Source organism: Corylus avellana, chromosome 9 (assembly GCF_965113065.1).
Source record: "Corylus avellana chromosome 9, dhCorAvel1.hap1.2, whole genome shotgun sequence".
Taxonomy (NCBI): domain Eukaryota; kingdom Viridiplantae; phylum Streptophyta; class Magnoliopsida; order Fagales; family Betulaceae; genus Corylus; species Corylus avellana.
Genome location: NC_142498.1, coordinates 21,415,162 through 21,434,122, shown reverse-complemented (window position 1 = coordinate 21,434,122; position 18,961 = coordinate 21,415,162). Strand labels below are relative to the sequence as shown.

The 18,961-nt window shown below is 35.9% G+C and overlaps 3 protein-coding genes across 3 annotated transcripts; all 3 read left to right on the top strand.

Moving 5' to 3' along the window:
• Positions 1 to 2,810: 2,810 nt before the first annotated feature.
• Positions 2,811 to 6,233, top strand: LOC132190650 (putative alkaline/neutral invertase B). Its single transcript, XM_059605689.2, has 5 exons — positions 2,811 to 2,934; positions 3,264 to 3,707; positions 3,787 to 4,218; positions 4,754 to 5,312; positions 5,780 to 6,233. The coding sequence occupies exons 2-5, from the start codon at positions 3,288 to 3,290 to the stop codon at positions 6,073 to 6,075; spliced, it is 1,707 nt and encodes a 568-aa protein (XP_059461672.2). The 5' UTR covers positions 2,811 to 2,934; positions 3,264 to 3,287; the 3' UTR covers positions 6,076 to 6,233.
• Positions 6,234 to 7,441: 1,208 nt separating this feature from the next.
• Positions 7,442 to 11,403, top strand: LOC132189386 (ER lumen protein retaining receptor family protein). Its single transcript, XM_059604118.2, has 6 exons — positions 7,442 to 7,871; positions 8,793 to 8,992; positions 10,000 to 10,140; positions 10,296 to 10,376; positions 10,831 to 10,955; positions 11,051 to 11,403. Exons 1-6 carry the CDS (start codon positions 7,649 to 7,651, stop codon positions 11,097 to 11,099), a joined length of 819 nt encoding a protein of 272 aa, XP_059460101.1. The 5' UTR covers positions 7,442 to 7,648; the 3' UTR covers positions 11,100 to 11,403.
• A 6,031-nt stretch (positions 11,404 to 17,434) lies between these two features.
• Positions 17,435 to 18,114, top strand: LOC132190174 (snakin-2-like). Its single transcript, XM_059605081.2, has 3 exons — positions 17,435 to 17,631; positions 17,723 to 17,750; positions 17,872 to 18,114. Exons 1-3 carry the CDS (start codon positions 17,554 to 17,556, stop codon positions 18,051 to 18,053), a joined length of 288 nt encoding a protein of 95 aa, XP_059461064.1. The 5' UTR covers positions 17,435 to 17,553; the 3' UTR covers positions 18,054 to 18,114.
• The last annotated feature ends 847 nt before the right edge of the window (positions 18,115 to 18,961 follow it).

Below are 18,961 nucleotides of genomic sequence, written 5' to 3'. Positions count from 1 at the left end.
AAAGTATTTAGTAAGTTTTTTGCATCTTATATTCTTATTATTTGCATCTTATGTTTAATAAGTTATTTTAGCCACAAAAAAAAAAAAAAAAAAGGCCCCATAATAACTAATTTTTGGCCAAATTTAAAAAGTCAACGGTTAACTGATTAACCGACCAAAATTAACCGAAAATTTCGAAATAATTTATTATTGAAATGAAATCGATAAATTAATTGATTTAATCAAAAATTTCGAATAATTGACCGATAATGACTTTACGGACCCAAAGTGATACCCACCACTTCTTATTTTAACTAGCAAAGTCATATTTTCTCCGAAGGTGGGACCATCCATTCGAGCCAATGTAGACTTATGGAGGAACGTCATCATCAAATTGAACGAGCACTTGAGTGAAACTTGCATATAACATATTATATTTTAAGAGCTATCTTAAGCAGAATGGTCAAGTGCTTCATAATAACTAATTTGATTATTTTGAGTTATTCTTTTATTCAATAAAGTAGCCATTTTAACATTTTTTTTTTCTTATAGTCTGAACTCTCTGCCTATTTACTACTTGGGTGAAGTAACACAGCACACCGCATGCTGTGCATGCCACGTGTAAGGCACGCCATGTGCTGTGTATCACGGTCCTACAATGTTTTTGTTTTTTTTTTTTGTGTTTTTTTTTAAATGTAAAAGAATATTTAAAGAAAGATAAAGTAGAATAGAGCATGTGATGGGGCGCATATAAAAAAAATAGTAGCGAAAATAAAAATTTGTATTTTTTCAATAATTATTTTGGTTATTATTACTTTTTTGCTTCAAGTTTAATTTATTCCTTCGATTTTTAAATCCTACTTTTAATTTATTTAATTTTTATTTAATTCATGCCGTCCAAAATTGTTGTAGTTAACACGGTTAATGCCACATTAAAAAGTAATAATTTTTTTATTTTAATCAAATCAAAGCTTAAAAACAAAAACAAAACAAATGGGGGATGCCGACCTCCTCTGGGGTGGCTTGCCCAAACACCCTTATTTATTGTGCGGTCACCCATCACCTCTCGTCATGCGAATCACCTCATTTGTTTTTTTAATAAATAAAAAAATTACTATATAAAGTGACAAAACGGCTTACGTGACATTAATCCTATTAAGGCCATGTAAATAGTTTTGAGGACATAAGTTTATTATAAACTGATTTGTAGTTCTAAAAGAGAGCGACATTGGTAACATGTAAGAGACACATGCTATTAAAATAACACGTACTTCTCATATGTTAAGGACATAAGTACACTTTTGAAGACTGATTTGTAAAAATTGTATATCATAGTTTTGGGCCGAAAGAATAAAGAGTAAAACTTAAAAGGAAAAATATTCATGTGAAATAAATATTAATCAAATGGAAAAATGTAAACAAATAGCAAAAATAAAATAAAATAAAACATAAGATTTTATGTGATTCGATTTAGAACTTACTTTCAGAAAAATTAAAATAAATAAACATGATAATTAAATATGATCAAATCTGATTACAATCAATCATATAAAAATTATATAACTTATGATATCATTTTAATATATTTCATTTCAACATGGAAAACATATTCTCTAATGTCATGATGAGTTAAATTATGGAGTAATGATTTTTGGTACACCGGCGTGCTTGAATAGGAAGCACGCGAATGTTAGAATATTATTTTATTTTTTTACTGTTTAAATATTATTTTAATATTATTTTATAATATTTTAACACCGGCGTGCTTACAGCACGCGAGTGTGCCAAAAATCCCTACTCTAGATTCTGAAAAGATTTAATTAGAAGAAAAAAAATCTGTAAAAAATTTGTCTAAATAATAAAAAAATCGAATAGAAAATTGAAGGAAAATATAGTGAGTCAAACAGCCACGCAGACACTTGCCTCATGTGCGGATGTACCGGTACGTGTTACGTACCAAACCTTCCGACCCTTCCAACGATCAACTATATAAAACCGTTTTATATGATTTGGCTTTTCTAGACTTTGGAAAACAATCCTACCAACCATTGAAAACTCTTCAATTTTCTACGTCAATCCTTTTTTTTTTTTTTTCAACCCAATTTAAAAGAATTAATAGAACATACTATTTTTAAATATATTATTAAAATGCATATATAAATTACATGATTGCAGATCCTATGTTATTTTAATAGAAATTACACTTTCATTCATTAATATTTTATTATGTTAATGTGACAATTTCAATCTAAAATAATGGTAATATTAAAGTGTGTTTTCAAGCATTAATCTAATCAAAAACTTGTAAAAGCTTTGCAAGCAAATTTTATAGTCATATCGTTTCCAAAGAATAGTTCAATTGGCTATAAATTACGCTTCATGAAACGAAAATCACTAGTTCGAACCTCTTTCTCATTTTCTTGCGTGAACATGTAAAAAAAAAAATTATAGTCATATTTTACTTTGAAAAATATAGAGTTGACGGAATAGAACCAATTAAAAAAAGAATACGATACTTTCCAAAACGGTACATGCCACCAACCAACTAAAGAAAGTCTCGTTTAGAACAAGAGGTCTCTGTCAAACGATGGAAAGACAAGTTCGTGGGAGAATATCCCAAGTCATTCATCATCGGATTTCCCAAGATGTCCACCTTGTCAGTCACCTAGACAACCTAGTCCCATCCGACAGTACAAATCCACCGGTTTAACCGGTGAAGTCACGGTTTGTAACCGGCTATATAGGTTGCGCCACAGCTAACCCTCACCAACCCTGCTGCTTCCCATATACCGCATACATTTATAAATTGCCATACTTGCAAGAGACACGATTCTTTCCATTAATTGTCGTTGATTCGCACTGAGGTGGTGTTCTTCGGTTCCTCCGCACCTCCACGGCGTTTCCAGGGTCTCTTTCCTCCTGTTAGCTTGAGTTTCTCGATTGCAACTGCTTCCGGTAAGCATAGGCAATTCATTAATGTCTTCTTTCAATCCAATATTGCGGCAAAAAACTAGCAGAACATTTTCTTCTTGTTCTTTTCAAATGGTATCAGTTTTTTAATATAAATTTTAATATTTTTGCTTGTTTCTTTGTTCTGAATTGGTGAATTACAATATGCTCATACAGTCATACTTACTATACAGTCATTCAGTACTCCTTGTAGTTGGAAGTATGAATTTTAATTTAATTCTCTTTTAATTAAATGATTATATGTATTAATTTTTTTTTACCCGCTTAATCTTTTGCAATAAATGGTAGTTTAACGTGTTGTTAAGTGGATTCAGAATTTGAGGACTGAGGTTTCAAGAATGTCGCCAAATGTGTCCCAAAACGGAAGTAAGAAAAGTCTTGAGACTTCAGGGAGTATATTTGAAATTGAGGACTTTGATGTTTTGAGGTCATTGGAAAGACCAAGACCGGTTAGCGTAGAGAGGGTTAGATCCTTTGATGAAAGGTCATTCAGTGAATTATCGAGCACTCTGTCGCCACGTGGATTTGGTAGGAATTCTGACACTTCTGCACACATCATAGATCATCTTGAGTATGCATCTTCTCCCAGCAGACGGTCTGGATTAAATACACCCAAATCAAATTGCCACTTTGAATCACATCCCTTGGTTGCTGATGCATGGGAAGCATTGAGGCGTTCCTTGGTTTACTTCCGTGGGCAACCTGTTGGAACCATTGCTGCAGTCGACCATTCTGTTGAAGATCTTAACTATGATCAGGTGAATCCTCATTTCCAATATCTCCTCTTTTTAATTTCTGATTACTACATTTCCAATATTGGGATAATCTACTTGGCAGGTGTTTGTTAGAGATTTTGTCCCAAGTGCCCTGGCTTTTTTGATGAATGGTGAGGATGAAATTGTGAGAAACTTTCTTTTGAAAACTCTTCGCCTTCAATCTTGGGAGAAAAGGATAGACCAGTTTAAACTAGGAGAAGGAGTTATGCCTGCAAGTTTTAAAGTGCTCCATGATCCAAAGAGAAACAATGATACTTTGATTGCAGACTTTGGTGAAAGTGCAATAGGAAGAGTGGCTCCAGTTGATTCTGGATTTTGGTGGATTATATTACTACGTGCATATACAAAACATACAGGGGACTCTTCCTTGGCTGAATTGCCTGAATGCCAAAATGGCATGCGCCTTATTTTGAGTCTCTGTCTCTCAGAAGGCTTTGATACATTTCCAACTCTGCTTTGCGCTGATGGATGCAGCATGATTGACCGGAGAATGGTTAGTTTCTTTTTTCTTGATTTGTGATGTTATCAACAATTTTTGACCTTAAAAAATGAAATCATTATGTTCTCAATTGGACAAAGAGTTAACATGGTAATCTTTAATATCATATGTTGTCTATGTTCCTGCTTGTGCTTCACTTACCAGCCCAAATAAAATCCTGTAGCATTAAAGTAAACACGGCTTCATTGTAATTTGCTCCACTTTGACGGAGTAAGATCCTCTCCATTTAATGATCCGGATTTAAAGTTGTCATGTTTAACGGTGTACACGATGTCAATGTTAGCACGTCTTTTTAATAAATTTAAATAATGTAGTAACTTTAAATTCCGACCACGACCATTTCATTTGACAAACATATCCATCCGCGCTGTGTTATGGTTCTTTAATGCTGCAGAATTTTATGTTGCAGACCCTTAATGGCAGGACTAGAAATTCCTAATTCTAGTACAACTACAGTTGAGCATGTTTTTTCCTAAGATTTCTGTGTGTTCTTCTGTATGGTTTGATTGTCCAATCTTTTGTGTTTCAGGGAGTATACGGGTATCCTATTGAAATACAAGCACTCTTTTTTATGGCTCTAAGATGTGCTCGGCTCTTGCTTAAGCAAGATGGTGAGGGAAAGGAGTTTGTAGACCTTATTGGCAACCGTCTCCATGCTCTAAGTTTTCACATGAGGAGCTATTTTTGGCTGGATTTGAAGCAGCTCAATGACATTTATCGGTATAAAACAGAGGAGTATTCCCACACTGCACTTAACAAGTTTAATGTTATGCCCGATTCTCTTCCGGATTGGGTGTTTGATTTCATGCCAAGCCGAGGTGGTTACTTCATTGGGAATGTTAGTCCTGCAAGAATGGATTTCCGTTGGTTCTGCTTGGGTAACTGTGTGGCGATTTTGTCGTCTTTGGCAACACCAGAGCAATCTGCTGCTATAATGGATCTCATTGAAGCACGTTGGGAAGAGTTGGTCGGAGAAATGCCGCTGAAAATTTGTTATCCAGCCATAGAAGGTCACCAATGGAGGATTATCACTGGCTGTGACCCAAAAAACACTAGGTGGAGTTACCACAATGGCGGCTCTTGGCCAGGTGAGCTTCTTCTGCTAAGTTTTTCTTCAAATCATGGCAGAATATGATGCAAAATCTTGTTTGCCTCAGAAAGTTTCTAGATCGTTGGTAAATGTTTGTTTTGGCTAAAGACCTGTGCACATGAATTATTATGACATGTTTTGAAACAAAGCTTTATCTTAAGCAGAACAATACAAACAATTAGGGGGGCAATTCATGCTCGCGTGTCGGATTTTGGTTATGTCGAGGTATGAGAATAATACTATATAGGTCAATATTAATTTGACTTATTTAATTAAATAAGCCAAATTATATGTCAAGGTATAAATATATAAGATTATATGGGTCAATCCCAACCCAACCCATTTATTTAAACGGATTAGTTAGACCTCTTAACCCTAATAGGCTAATTATGTGTCGGATTCGATAGTACAATTATTGTTTTACATATTTTCTTCAATACATGAGCATTTTCATTTTCGATGCAGTGCTTTTATGGCTACTCACAGCGGCATGCATTAAGACCGGACGTCCCCAAATAGCAAGACGTGCCATTGAACTTGCCGAAAGCCGGTTGTCGAAAGATCACTGGCCGGAGTATTATGACGGAAAGCTTGGGAGGTACGTCGGAAAGCAGGCTCGTAAGTTCCAAACCTGGTCTATTGCAGGCTACTTGGCCGCAAAGATGATGCTTGATGACCCTTCCCATTTGGGTATGATAACACTAGAGGAAGACAAGCAGATGAAACCCCCTATAAAAAGATCTGCCTCCTGGACTGTTTGATTCTTCATTCACTTCAATCTCCATTCCCCAATCCATACCCTTTTGTTATTTTGTTTAAAAATGGCAATGCCAAACAAATTCTCTCTCAATAGAATGTTACGCTCTCTTTTTGGAGCATTTAGTTTTTTCCATCGAACATTATTTGAAATCCGATTCAAGATCTATGGAGTTGAATTGGAGTAAAAGATGGAGTTGAAAATAAGAGTAATGTTATATATTATATTTTTCTTTTGACTACACAATACTAATGTCACATATGACATTTTTAATTAAATATTTTTAAACTTTCTTGTTAAAAAATAAAAAATAAAAAATTGGACCCACACGTATCTTTGGAATTCGGACAGACTAGAAAAGTGATCACTTGCCCTTCTTGGCCGCTGGCTCGGTTGGTGGCATGTCCCTTCTGTTCATATTCAGGATTTTTTTTTTTTTTTCCTTCCATTTTTTAATGGCTCCACCATTGGTGCTGGTGCTGGTGCTGTGCCTTTCAAATTCATGCTAATGGTGCAGAGATGGAGGATAGTTAAAGCGTGGAAGAAACCCATGACTTCCATTGAAACGGCAATCAGTCAATGAGGGTGTTGGTTGCTGATCCAATAAATTTCTTTTGTTGGCTACAATGCAATATGCATTTATAGTTGGACTGCACAAATCCACCGACCCCTCTACCCTCTGATTAATTACTGCAAAAATATTCTCCTATTTCGCAGTGTATGATTTTACCATATTCACTTTCTTTTTTTTTTCTTTTACTCGTAGTCTCGTTATTCGTAAATTCCCTACCAAGTTATATAGACTAAAAATGAAAATTATGATCTTTAAAAGAATGGGTTCTAATATAAATTAAATTAACTTTTTTCATTTAAATTTATATACAAATTGCCATGGATCAAACGGTTTGTATTTGGGTCAACCCAACCTAGCATTTTTATCAAATAGGTTATATTTTATGTCATGTCAACCTAACACGACCAATTTATTAAACAAGTTATATATGCGGGTTATGTCGTATTTTTTTGCCAAACTTTCCCCTGCCTCTAATTTTTTGGGTTGCTTGCTTTTGCTTTTTTTTTTAAAAAAAAATTAATTAATTTTTTATAATTTATAATTTTATTAGTTTTTTTTTAATAAATTTTTTACTTAACAAATAATAATAATAGAAGCTAATCTCTTGTTATCATTGATACGATGCATTTCTCGCAGCGCGTGCATGAACTGCCTTACAACACCTAATCATTCCTCCACTCTTTCATGGTGGGTGGCACCACCATGGCGTAGTGGTTGAACGGCCCAATACCCAACCCCAACGAATCACTGCCCCAACAATACGTGTCCAAACCCCAAAAACTCAAAAGTCTTCTAGGCTCGAACCCATACATCTTCAACGGTTCACACTTACAAGTTACATCTAAACCAACGAACACAAACACGCAGAGAAGCACGATAGAGAGAGAGAGAGAGAGATCACACTTTCCCTTGTTTCCTTAAACTCCGCAGTATCAAACAAGCTCTCATTTACTTTTCCCACATCAAAGCTAAACACAGAGAGAGAGAGAGAGAGAGAGAGGCAATGAAGGGACCGAAGACGCCGATCCACGCGGTGGCGACATGGGTTCGCAGGCAACCCCCAAAGGTCAAGGGGTTTCTAGGGGTGGTGTCGGCCATGACAACGCTGGTGTTCCTGCGAATGGTCGTCCACGACCACGACAACCTTTTCGTCGCAGCCGAGGCCGTTCACGCCCTCGGAATCTCGGTTCTCATCTACAAGCTCACCAAGGAGAAGACATGCGCTGGTAAGCTCTTTTAACGGTTTCGGTTTTTTGTTGAATTTCACGGCTTGATTTCCGAATCAAAAATGCTTTTGGTGATTGCCCAGGCAATGAAATTCGGCCATTGTTTCTGGTACTGAAAGTTAATTGATTAAAATGGTTCAATAATTAATGAATTAAGAATCATTGGTAATTGATAAGGGACTTCTTGAAAGCATTGGAATCTGGTAAACACTTGAAGGTGCAAATGTGCTTCCCTGGTTCAACCATCAGGGAGAGAAGCTTGTGATTTAATTTCCTAGTGGTTTGGAGACAAAATAACAGACAATAAGCTCAAGAGGGTACTCTGGATCAACGGAAAGAGTAATATAAACAAACGAGCGGTTGTGCGTAATGTCGAATGGTTTTGTTACATTCTTGCAGTCTCGAATTATAAGGCTGCTATTAAGTTCCTGTTTTGGTTCTCTATCATCTAAAACAAGAAGTTTGGGTGTTGGGTAATGAAACTGGTTTTTGTGATATCCAAAAATATTGTCCACTTTGAAAATTTTTTAATAATTTTATAATATACCCTCTTGCTTCATTTGAAATGTCAATATCTTTTTTCCCTTTGATTTATCTGAGTTTATATTAGAGAACGTAATTTTGGAAACTTCTAAGTTTTCAGTCAAAGACAATGAATAAATAATGCCCCTCAAAGTTGGACTTTCTAAGGTAGAATGACAATTTGGGATAGAGGAGTACTGAACTGTTGTCGTGTTCTCAGTTGATAATATATCGTAGGTAGTCTCAATGGGCCTTTATTTAGAGAAGGTTCCATTTTTGGTGAAAAGTAACAATTTGGTAAACTGTTAAAAGCTCTCCTATATTTTGGTATTTTGCTCTGACATCAGTTTTTAGTGTTATAACTTCCATTGTATTAATGCCTTTAGGGCTTTACTGCAGGGCTTTCACTCAAATCACAGGACCTAACAGCTCTATTTCTGGCGGTTAGACTCTACTGCAGTTTTGTTATGGAATTTGATATACACACACTACTTGATTCAGCAACGTTGGCGACAACCCTTTGGGTTATCTATATGATACGTTTTAATTTGAAGTCTAGTTACATGGAAGATAAAGACAACTTCAAGATTTACTATGTGGTGAGTCCTCAATCATTGGCAGCATAGCATCCATTTGGCTCACTTTTGCCAACATTGGCCTGTAGAATGTTTACGGACGAATTAAACTTTAAACTTCTATTTTGGGAAGTGGCCTCTCTGGTTGGGCATCAATGGCTTCTATTTTATATTAGAACATGTGAGTTATTAGGATTTTCTATTTATCGCATTTTTCTCATTATTTTTTAACTTCTAACCAGCTCTTTTTAAAACACCATGAATTTTCTCTCTAAAAATAGGTTTTAGGCCCATGAGGATTTTGTTTCTCTATGTCTAAACGTCTCTATTTTATTTTATGTAATCAGGAAAATCCAAGAGTTCATTATTCGAACTCACTGCAAAACATACCAGCAAGTCAAAGTAAACCATTGGAGTCATTGTGCATTGTGGGGTGGGAAGATGAGAAAATGTTTTACAGCTTCAAAATTGGGTGTAATTTTTTTTTTTTTTACGGGTTAAACCAGCAAATATTTGTTCACTTGTTCTTTCTGTTTTAGTGGATACATCTTTCTTAACTATGGTAAATTTCCATAAATTTTACAGATTAATCTCGTATGTGAGGTCGTTAAAGTTAAGTATCTGGTATGACTTAATGATTCCATTCTGGGGAGGGGTAGTAAGAATTTGGTTTACTTTTTCTATGCTCTAGCAAGCGTACCAATCCCTGCTACTCTTGAGTGCAACTCAAAAGTGAGGTCTAGATTTTTGATTTGGCAAGGACTTAATGAGCATATGATCTGGTTAAGCATCCATGAAAATAGTCAGTTTTGCTAGCTCTGAGAAATTCTTTGGTTAGCAGGATTATTATTGCTCTGATAGGTTGTCATTAGGGTTGATATTTGCACTTTCAAGACTTTCTGGGACACCTCTTATTTTCTTGGGACATTGAAATCGAAAACTGTTTATTATTCGGAATTTACCAAATTGTGACAGTCACAGTATCAATATATTATGATTATTGATAGTTTTTGTGTTTTTTCTCGATGCAGGTGATACCTTGTGCTGTGCTGTCATTAGTAATTCATCCCACGACGCATCACCATATCTTGAATAGGATTTCCTGGGCCTTCTGTGTTTATCTTGAAGCTGTTTCAGTACTACCTCAGCTGCGGGTAATGCAGAACACAAAGGTATGTTTCAAAGTAACACGTGCACACCGTATTAGTTTTTCCATTAAGATGGTTCATCGCCCATGGCACTTTAAGATTTTTTTTTTTTTTATTTCAAATTCAATTTCATAAATGAAGGCTACTTTTTTCTTATCTACATTTGTTGAAATCCCCAGATTGTTGAACCATTCACCGCACATTATGTATTTGCGCTGGGAGTTGCAAGGTTCTTGAGTTGTGCACATTGGGTTCTCCAGGTTCGATAATGGAACTTAAAACTTCTATAGATTCCATACATGTCCATATGATTTGCTATATATATTAACATAGCCAAGGATGTGGAGTCCACTATGGTTCTTTATGCACAAAGTCACACGTACATGGCATAGTGTTTGTAACTTAGTGAGTGTTTCTAGAGCTGAATAGGAGTGTAACTTATTGAGTATTCATCTCTAGTGCCACTTTCTTTCACCTTACTCATTCCCCCTTAGGTATTGCATAGGAAAAAAAGATAGTGAGTGTTTATATAAAATTTCTCATATGATATTTTCTTCACTGATTGTTGGTTAATCCAAAAGTCATGGGCCATGAGCATGGGGTTTGACAGACCGAATCTGGCATTTGCTTCACTGATTGTTGGCCTAAGGTATTGGTAATTACTATCAAGATATTTTTGATTTCTTAAGTGAATGATTTCCATCGTTTACACAGGTATTGGATACTCGAGGCCGCTTACTTACAGCTTTGGGTTATGGTTTGTGGCCTCCTATGGTTCTCCTTTCCGAAATTGTTCAGACTTTCATTCTTGCAGATTTTTGTTACTACTATGTCAAAAGGTAGGCAACATGCTTTGATTTTGCAAAATTGCTTATAAGGCATCACTTTCCTAGTGGAGCTCACTGTAAAGTTTTCCCCTCTGTATTGTATGCAGTGTTGTTGGTGGACAACTTGTTCTGCGTCTCCCCTCGGGAGTGGTGTAGGCTTTGGCGTCTTCCCTCAAGATTGGTGTAGGCTCAGGCGTCTCCCCTCAAGAGTGGTGTATGCTCGGGCGTCTCCCCTTGGGAGTGGTGTAAGCTCGGGATGGTGCAAATTTTTGGTATATATCTAGTTCAGCAGAATCAATCTAACTCAGCAATTGAACTTTGTAATGTCAGTAGTAGTCTTAAAACAGTTGTTAGGAGGCTTAGATCTTCTTGACATGATGCATGCTTCAGGATCTATCCTCATTGTTTTAAACCCAGTTATTGGTACTGAGCATGAACTTAAACATAAAAATATCAGTTTTCAACTAATGGTCTATGTCGCACAACCGTTCTTCAAGCCTGTCTTAATAGTCCACTTTTAAGACAGGCATGAAGAATAGTAGATATCAGGCTTTCATCTTTCCAACTACAAATAGAAAATTTCTTTGTCCCTCTCTGGTGCCTCCAAAACGCTTGTTCAACTCAAAGTTGGACCAAGATTCTGTGCAATTAGTTGTCCATATTGTATGCAATATGGAGTTAACGTGAGAGGGCATATGGCTCCAGACATTCTGAACACCTGTTTAGGCAGGTACAAGGTCCGTACAAGGTCCATCCAAGTATTCCTAGTTAGGTTGCCAAAGGTTTTAGAAATAGCTAAGGTCAACAATATGTAATTTATATAATAAAAAGAGATGTTTTTTATATTCCTTGTACATTTGTTGTCCATTTCCGTATAGATTTTGTGCAAATTAACTATTGAATTTGTGGGACCGTAGATGTACATGTAGCAGACTAGCAGGTCTCTATTAAAAAATAATCAAATTGATTATTTCTATTATTTGGAAATAGTGAAAGGTGATAAAGAAAAAATATTTTAAATGGAAAATTGAAAGTTGATAGCTAAAATGTAGAACTAGATATAAGTGCTAATCATTATCATTATACAATCATATGCTATGCATGTTCATGCTCATGTTCGTCATCTTGTGCTATTTTCATTGTGAGGCCAGCTCTGCGGTAGTGAGACCATACTCAATCACCATCGGGAGCCGTTACCCTGTTTTCACTATGCATGAGGCCAGCTCTGCGATAGTGAGACCACACTCAATCACCACTGGGAGCCATCACCCCGTTCTCCGTTATACTTGAGGCCAACTTCATGGTAGTGAGACCAAACTCAATCACCACCGGAGTCATACATGAGGCCAGCTCAACGGTAGTGAGACCATACTCAATCACCACCAGAGTCATACATGTGACCAGTTTAACGGTAGTGAGACCATACTCAATCACCACCTGAGTCATAAATGTGGCCAGCTCAACGGTAGTGACACCATATTCAATCACTACCGGAGTCAAAACCCCGTTTCCACTATACATGAGGCCAACTCTACAGTAGTGAGACCACACTTAATCACCACTGGAGTTGAACCTTGTTTTCATTATGGATGAGACTAGTTCTACGGTAGTGAGACCATACTCAATCACTACCAGAGTTGAACCCCGTTTCCGTTTCATTGTTTATGCCATGTTCATGCTCATGTTAACAAACCTTTAACTCACATACTATCATAACTCATCATAAAAATCATAGCATCATGTCGTAAACCATGCGAACCATCCAATGCTCATAATAACATAATCATCATATTATCTTGCAAACCCATAAAGTTCATAGAAACATTTCATCAAACAATCATTCAAAACATCTCATGAAACATCATCAATAGTTATAGTATCTCAAAATGTCATACATCAATCGTTTAACCAAAACATCTTTTATACTTTAAAAATAATATCTTTTTACCCACTAAGTAAAATACTTACCTTGATCCGCTTGGGTTCTCTTAGCAACTTTGACCCACTTGCTAATACCTATGTATTCACATGATAAACACATAGTTAAACTCTATTCTAGGCTCTAATAACTCAACTTCACCAAGATACTTGAATCCCACAAACATCTCTCACAACAAGGGAACCCATAGACTTCTAGGGTTTCCATTTGACCCCATTTTCGTTTATAACACAACCCATATAGAATCTAGAGGGTTAGACACTGTAAAAATACTTAAATCAACACTTAGTCAAAACTAGGGGATCTTGACAAAAAACTTGGTGGGCAATTCTCCAACTATTACTGGGGATCCTAATTTCGTTATGTGAGGTACGTACCTGGCCCCCATCACAGAGTAATTTCAGTTCAGCAATTTTAATAATCCAAGCCATACGTTCTTTAAATCAAACGACTGAGAGCATACCACCAGTTTAATCATATAAATTTACATGTGCTCCAGCACAAGAGATATTGAAAGATGCATGGATGCCAGGATGTGAATATGTGATGATGATCATGTACGTGCCAGCATGCATGTATGCGAGAAGCACTTTTTACAAGGCTGTTGCTCATTACAAAATGAGACACCCCTATGTATGTAGATAGCGACCGATGATGTTGAGAAGGATAATTATATGAAATATATTCTCTTGTTTATCATTGTAGTTCAGGATACAAGCTTTCAAATCAGCTCACATATATATGTTTGTGTTAAATTTCTATTGTTTTGATTATATATGTTGAACAGAGAACTATTTGACACGAAGAATCCTCCAGATATAAATTTGAGTTTATGATCATTTTAAATTTGAGGCATTCATTCAAAATTTTATCAAATAAATAACAAAAATGATATAAAAAAAAAATATATAATTATACCTTCCTATACAAATTGAAAAAAGAAAAAGAAAAAGAAAAAGAAAAAAAAGAAAGAAAGGAAGAGATGGATCATGCCCAAGCCCAACCATACCTAACCATGGCCATACACGATCCAACCACAGTTATGGGTATTGACCCAATTAGACCTGGTCATGAGTAGTAGGGCAATGCCCAACTATGATGGTTGGGTCACACGGTGATGACTTGGTACGATCTATGTTATCTAACCATGACCATGCCCAACCATGTATAAATCAAGTGAAGCATAAACATATGAAAAAAAGAAAAGAAAAGTGAAGCATAAACATATGGGCATACTTTGTTTAAACAATGGTGTGTTTTGTACATTGCTTTGGTGGCGGACATACCTTTTTCAACCCCATCATGATCCCTTTTTTCACGTTGTTATCAGTATGGACTCCTTGCCAAATTGCCATACAATTACTAGATTCGGCTACTATTAAAATTAACCTAAACAAAGTTAAAGAAGATAAGGTAATTAATTAAAAGCGTGGAGGGTGAATACTAATTGGAATTAAATTATTATTCCCGAATAGAATGAATAATTAAGGTAAAATTCTAATTAAGAATCACTATCTTAGCCTATAAAGAACAAGCTCGTATATTCCATGATTTCCATCTGTAAGGCATTATTAGGCATATGTTAGAAGACCTATCTCTTAAAATTTTTCTACATGAGCAAATATGACTAGATGCACGTCTAAATTTTTCCCGCTTCGTATTTGAGTATATTATTTGACGCTCAAGAGAGAGATTCATGGCATTTTTTTTTATAAATTTGATTGAAGGAAGTTTGAAAGAACATTTTATCATTTAATAAAACATGTGATTGTCATATGCATTTTTAAAAAGTAATCAGATGCTCTAAAAGACATGTTAGTTTAATTAATAGACCCAATTAAAAAAATAAAAACTTTTTATTATTTTTAACGAGTGGGCCGGAGAGATTCCATGCACATTATTACGTCTGATATAATTGATCGTCAATCTTTTTGCTCACCTACCCCCTAACAAAGTTGCACATTATTTTATAATCGCTACTCCAAGTTGGATTGATCACTTAATTTGGATAATGATTAGTGATGCCAGGCTGGAATGATTTCGATCCTACAACGCCGTATTACAAATGTAGCATGTCGGTCAAACTTCATTAATTTGGCTGGTGGAACGTCCTCCACCAATTTGCTTGGTTTGTTTGATTACTATGAGTTCGTTTAATTGTAGTTGGTAGTATGTGCCATCGGAATCGATCAATAATAAGTGCAAGAAAAATGACTAGATAATTATCAAGTTGTCAATTTCTTTTTTTCTTTTTAGTTGTAATTAGAGCTCCTAGAGCATTAATTGAGGAACACGATTTTTGTCCCCAAGAGGTAGCTCAATCGGCTAGGATTACGCTTAATGAAACGGAAGTCACTAGTTCGAATCTCCCTCCTCCCTCCTTGTGCGAACATGATTTTTATATTATTTGTACAATTGACTGGATGTCGGTAGTCCAGATAAAAAAATTTACTCAAAACAGAAAATAAGTAAAGGTGATTCATTAGAGGTACTGACAGGCAATACTTCAATACTTAGGTTAGAGAAGAGTTTTAAGAAGAATAAGAAGCTATAAGGATAGTAAGGGTTCAAATCGGTTACTACTACTACTACGTACAATGGACTTCTATGTATAGGGAAGGGGATACAAGACTCTGGGCCACATGATACCTTTAGATTGGGATATATGGTAATTCATGCATTGCATCTCATGGATAGCCGACATCCTCAATACGTGTCATCGTGAGTTTGTGACATGGGTGGCGGCTTGCAAGCATTTCCCTTGGTGCAATTGCCATAATAGTCCTATCGTTTATGGGTATTTCCCTTGCAACGTATCTATTGAGTAGATAATTGTTGGTTCAACTTAAAGGGGAATTCCTTGGAGGAATGCCCTATTGAACACGTACATCTCAACCTAAAGGGAAATGAACTTTCCTAAGTTCGAGGGAATCTCTAGTAAATTAATGGTATCATCAATCATAAAATGAATTATCTTTATTTTAAGATGAAGATAATTATGATCTTCCAGCTATATATGTTGTTAAGCACTATATAATAATCAAGTATATTTTGGCTAAGGATAATTAAATTCATTGATCATACCACAAATCAAATTGAGGGTCAAGTTCCCTAGGTTAATTTTTTTTAAAAAAAGCTTGATGTTTCTCAAACCAAAGCATGAAAAAAGATTTTAAAAAATAAAAATAGAATTGATTAATTATTGTTTTTCAATAAAATACATCACGTTATTCACAAACACCTATGATTGACGTATACTTTTTCTTTGTCTATGGTGACATGGGCATCAGGGCATGGCTAGAGAGGGGGACCGGAATTGATTCGCTTCAACAGCTGTGGCGCGACTTTGTATAGCTGTCAAGTGAGTTTGTGCAAGGCTTCTTTCGCCGCCGTCGTTTTCCCTGAAACTCTCAACAAACCCACCCCCACCCCACTTCTTGTCCAAACGTTTGTGACGCTCATAAACCGACATAATTTCATTAAGCGCACGTGTAGACAATGCGTTTGTCAGATCCAGATAGCCTAGTCCCCACGGTACTTGGCATGCATATCACCTATTTGATTTCAAATCTCCAATAATTTGGGTCATTTCACGTATTCATATATAGTTTCATTCAGAGAATTAAAATGAATGGTCTTGAAGCTTGATCATCATCATAATTACTTCTTTTTTTAATCATTAGAATAGTTCAATTACTGCAGTAAACTACTACTTAGAGTGGCAAAATAAGTCTTTAGTTAAAGAGGTAGTTTGACTACTTTCAACAAGTAATTGGAGATAGCATTGCTGGAGAATCACTCCGGTAGCTAATAAGAGTGATTCCACCCAAATCTCAATTTGTTTGATATCATGCCTGCTATCAGGGGCGGAACTACATGAGGGCTAGCCCTCATGTTTCCACAAAAATTTTCATAGAAATTTTTTAAAAATTAGAATATGCCCTCCCAAATTTTTTTATTTTATACTTTTACCTTTCCTAACTATGATCGATAGTTCCGCCTCTGCTATGTTTTCGGCCCTTTCAAAAGAAAAATCAGTCGCACACATAGTGTATTGGAAAATAAACCAGCACAATTGAATGAAACAATTGTACGGAAAAAAGAATATAATATTTATTTTATTACGAGGATTGACGATATGGATGGAATAATCGTGGATGGAGGTCCTTTTTCTTCTCATTTCATCAATAGGAGACGATGAATTAGGTAGCCAAATAGAAAGAAAGAAGAAAGGTGACAATACTGAAAGGTTTCTGACCTGTCACTGAGGTGACAATTTTTCAAATGCATTATCCCATCCATACCCCCATACCCTCTTCTAATTTTTGGTCGTGTTTGAGTACGAGAATCGGAAACGTTTCGAACGCACCATCCTCAAACAAGGCCCACTGTTGAAGCAAATTGCTCGAGGAGGGAATTTTCTGTCGGGACAAAAGAGAGGGCTCTCTATTCTAGATGATTCCCAATACTTTTCATCACCAGATATCACTTTCCCGTTCCTTGCATCCACCTCCCCGGCCACTTTATTCTTTTTTCTCTCTTTGCTTAATTGCTATAAATAGGAGCACCCTTATCTCACTTCTACTCACAACATATATATACATTCAAGTTTCAACTAGCGTTGAACAAACAAAACCCTCTACTTTCAAGTCTTCAAGTCTTTAATTAGCCATGGCCATCGCCAAGGGGTTTATTGCCTTTTTTCTCGTTTCTCTTCTGGTAGTACATCTCACTGAAGCTGATCAGTTGGTAATTCTATCTCTTCTCTCTTCATAGTTTTTTACAAAAGTTTTATATATTACTTTCTAACCCGTACGTGACATGCTGTTGAGGGATGCAGGTGGACAAAAACTCATCGAAAAAAATAGGTGAACTTTCTTTCATCTTCTTCCATCAATATGTTAATTAATTGGATGATACTGCAGTTTGATTGAGTCATATATGGTTGGTTAACGTTGTCGACTATGTGGTGGTTTGGTGTATTTTCAGACTGTGGAGGAGCATGTGCTGCCAGGTGTCAGTTATCGTCGAGGCCGAACCTGTGCAAGAGGGCGTGTGGGACTTGCTGTGCCCGTTGCAGCTGTGTTCCTCCAGGCACTTCCGGTAATCTTGAGGTCTGCCCCTGCTACGCCAACATGACCACCCACGGCAACAGACGCAAGTGCCCTTAAAACTATATATAATATAAATCATATATGCCCACCTTGCATGGTTTTATATGCTGGTGTATATATGTTTATCAAGTCTTTCACTTGAAAGAGAGAAATAAAAAGGGTCGTGGCAAAATAAGATTTGTGTAATATCGCTTTCTAGTTTCTATAAAGGATCTTAATTATATATGTATAGAATTGTTGTTATTGAGTTTGAATTACAGAAAGGAGGTATCTTTTCTTTTTCTTTTTCTTTTTTCCTGTCAATTACGTTTTATGCAAACAATGAAGTTTGAACAGTACTCTCCCACCCTCCCCCTGATCTCTTCGTTTGGTTTTCTGGAAGATTGTGTACTACTACTAGTTATTGAATATATATATATATATATATGCAAAATTTTAATTTTAAAAAAAAAAAAAAAAAAAATAAGCCACTATGTGGTTCCACCCCTATCAATCATGGATCAATATTAATAATAATAATAATAAAAGATCGGGTCCAACTTTTATTATAAAATTATTTGCAAATTGACATTGTTATGAACTATCACGTCAATTTGTAGATAATTTTGTATTAGAAGTTATAATAATTAATCGGTCGTGTAGTACGTCCTCTTAATTAAAAGAATGATCCTTCATTTTATTTGAAATGGAGAGGAGCCAAATCTTTCTTTTTACAATGATAAAATGGTCAAAATAATAACAGGTGAAATTTGGAAGAGCCGATTCACAACTGGTCGTCGAAAACACAGTACCATGGAGATGAGTACCATCGAAAACCCAAAAGAAAGAAAAAAAGGGAAAATGATGGGTTTGTTTGTAAATTCCAATTGTTGCCCCTGTAGTCCCCCATGCCTCTATAAGGAGTCCTGGCTACGCGTCTGCCTAGCGTAGGATAAATATTAAAAAAATAATAATAAAAACAAATT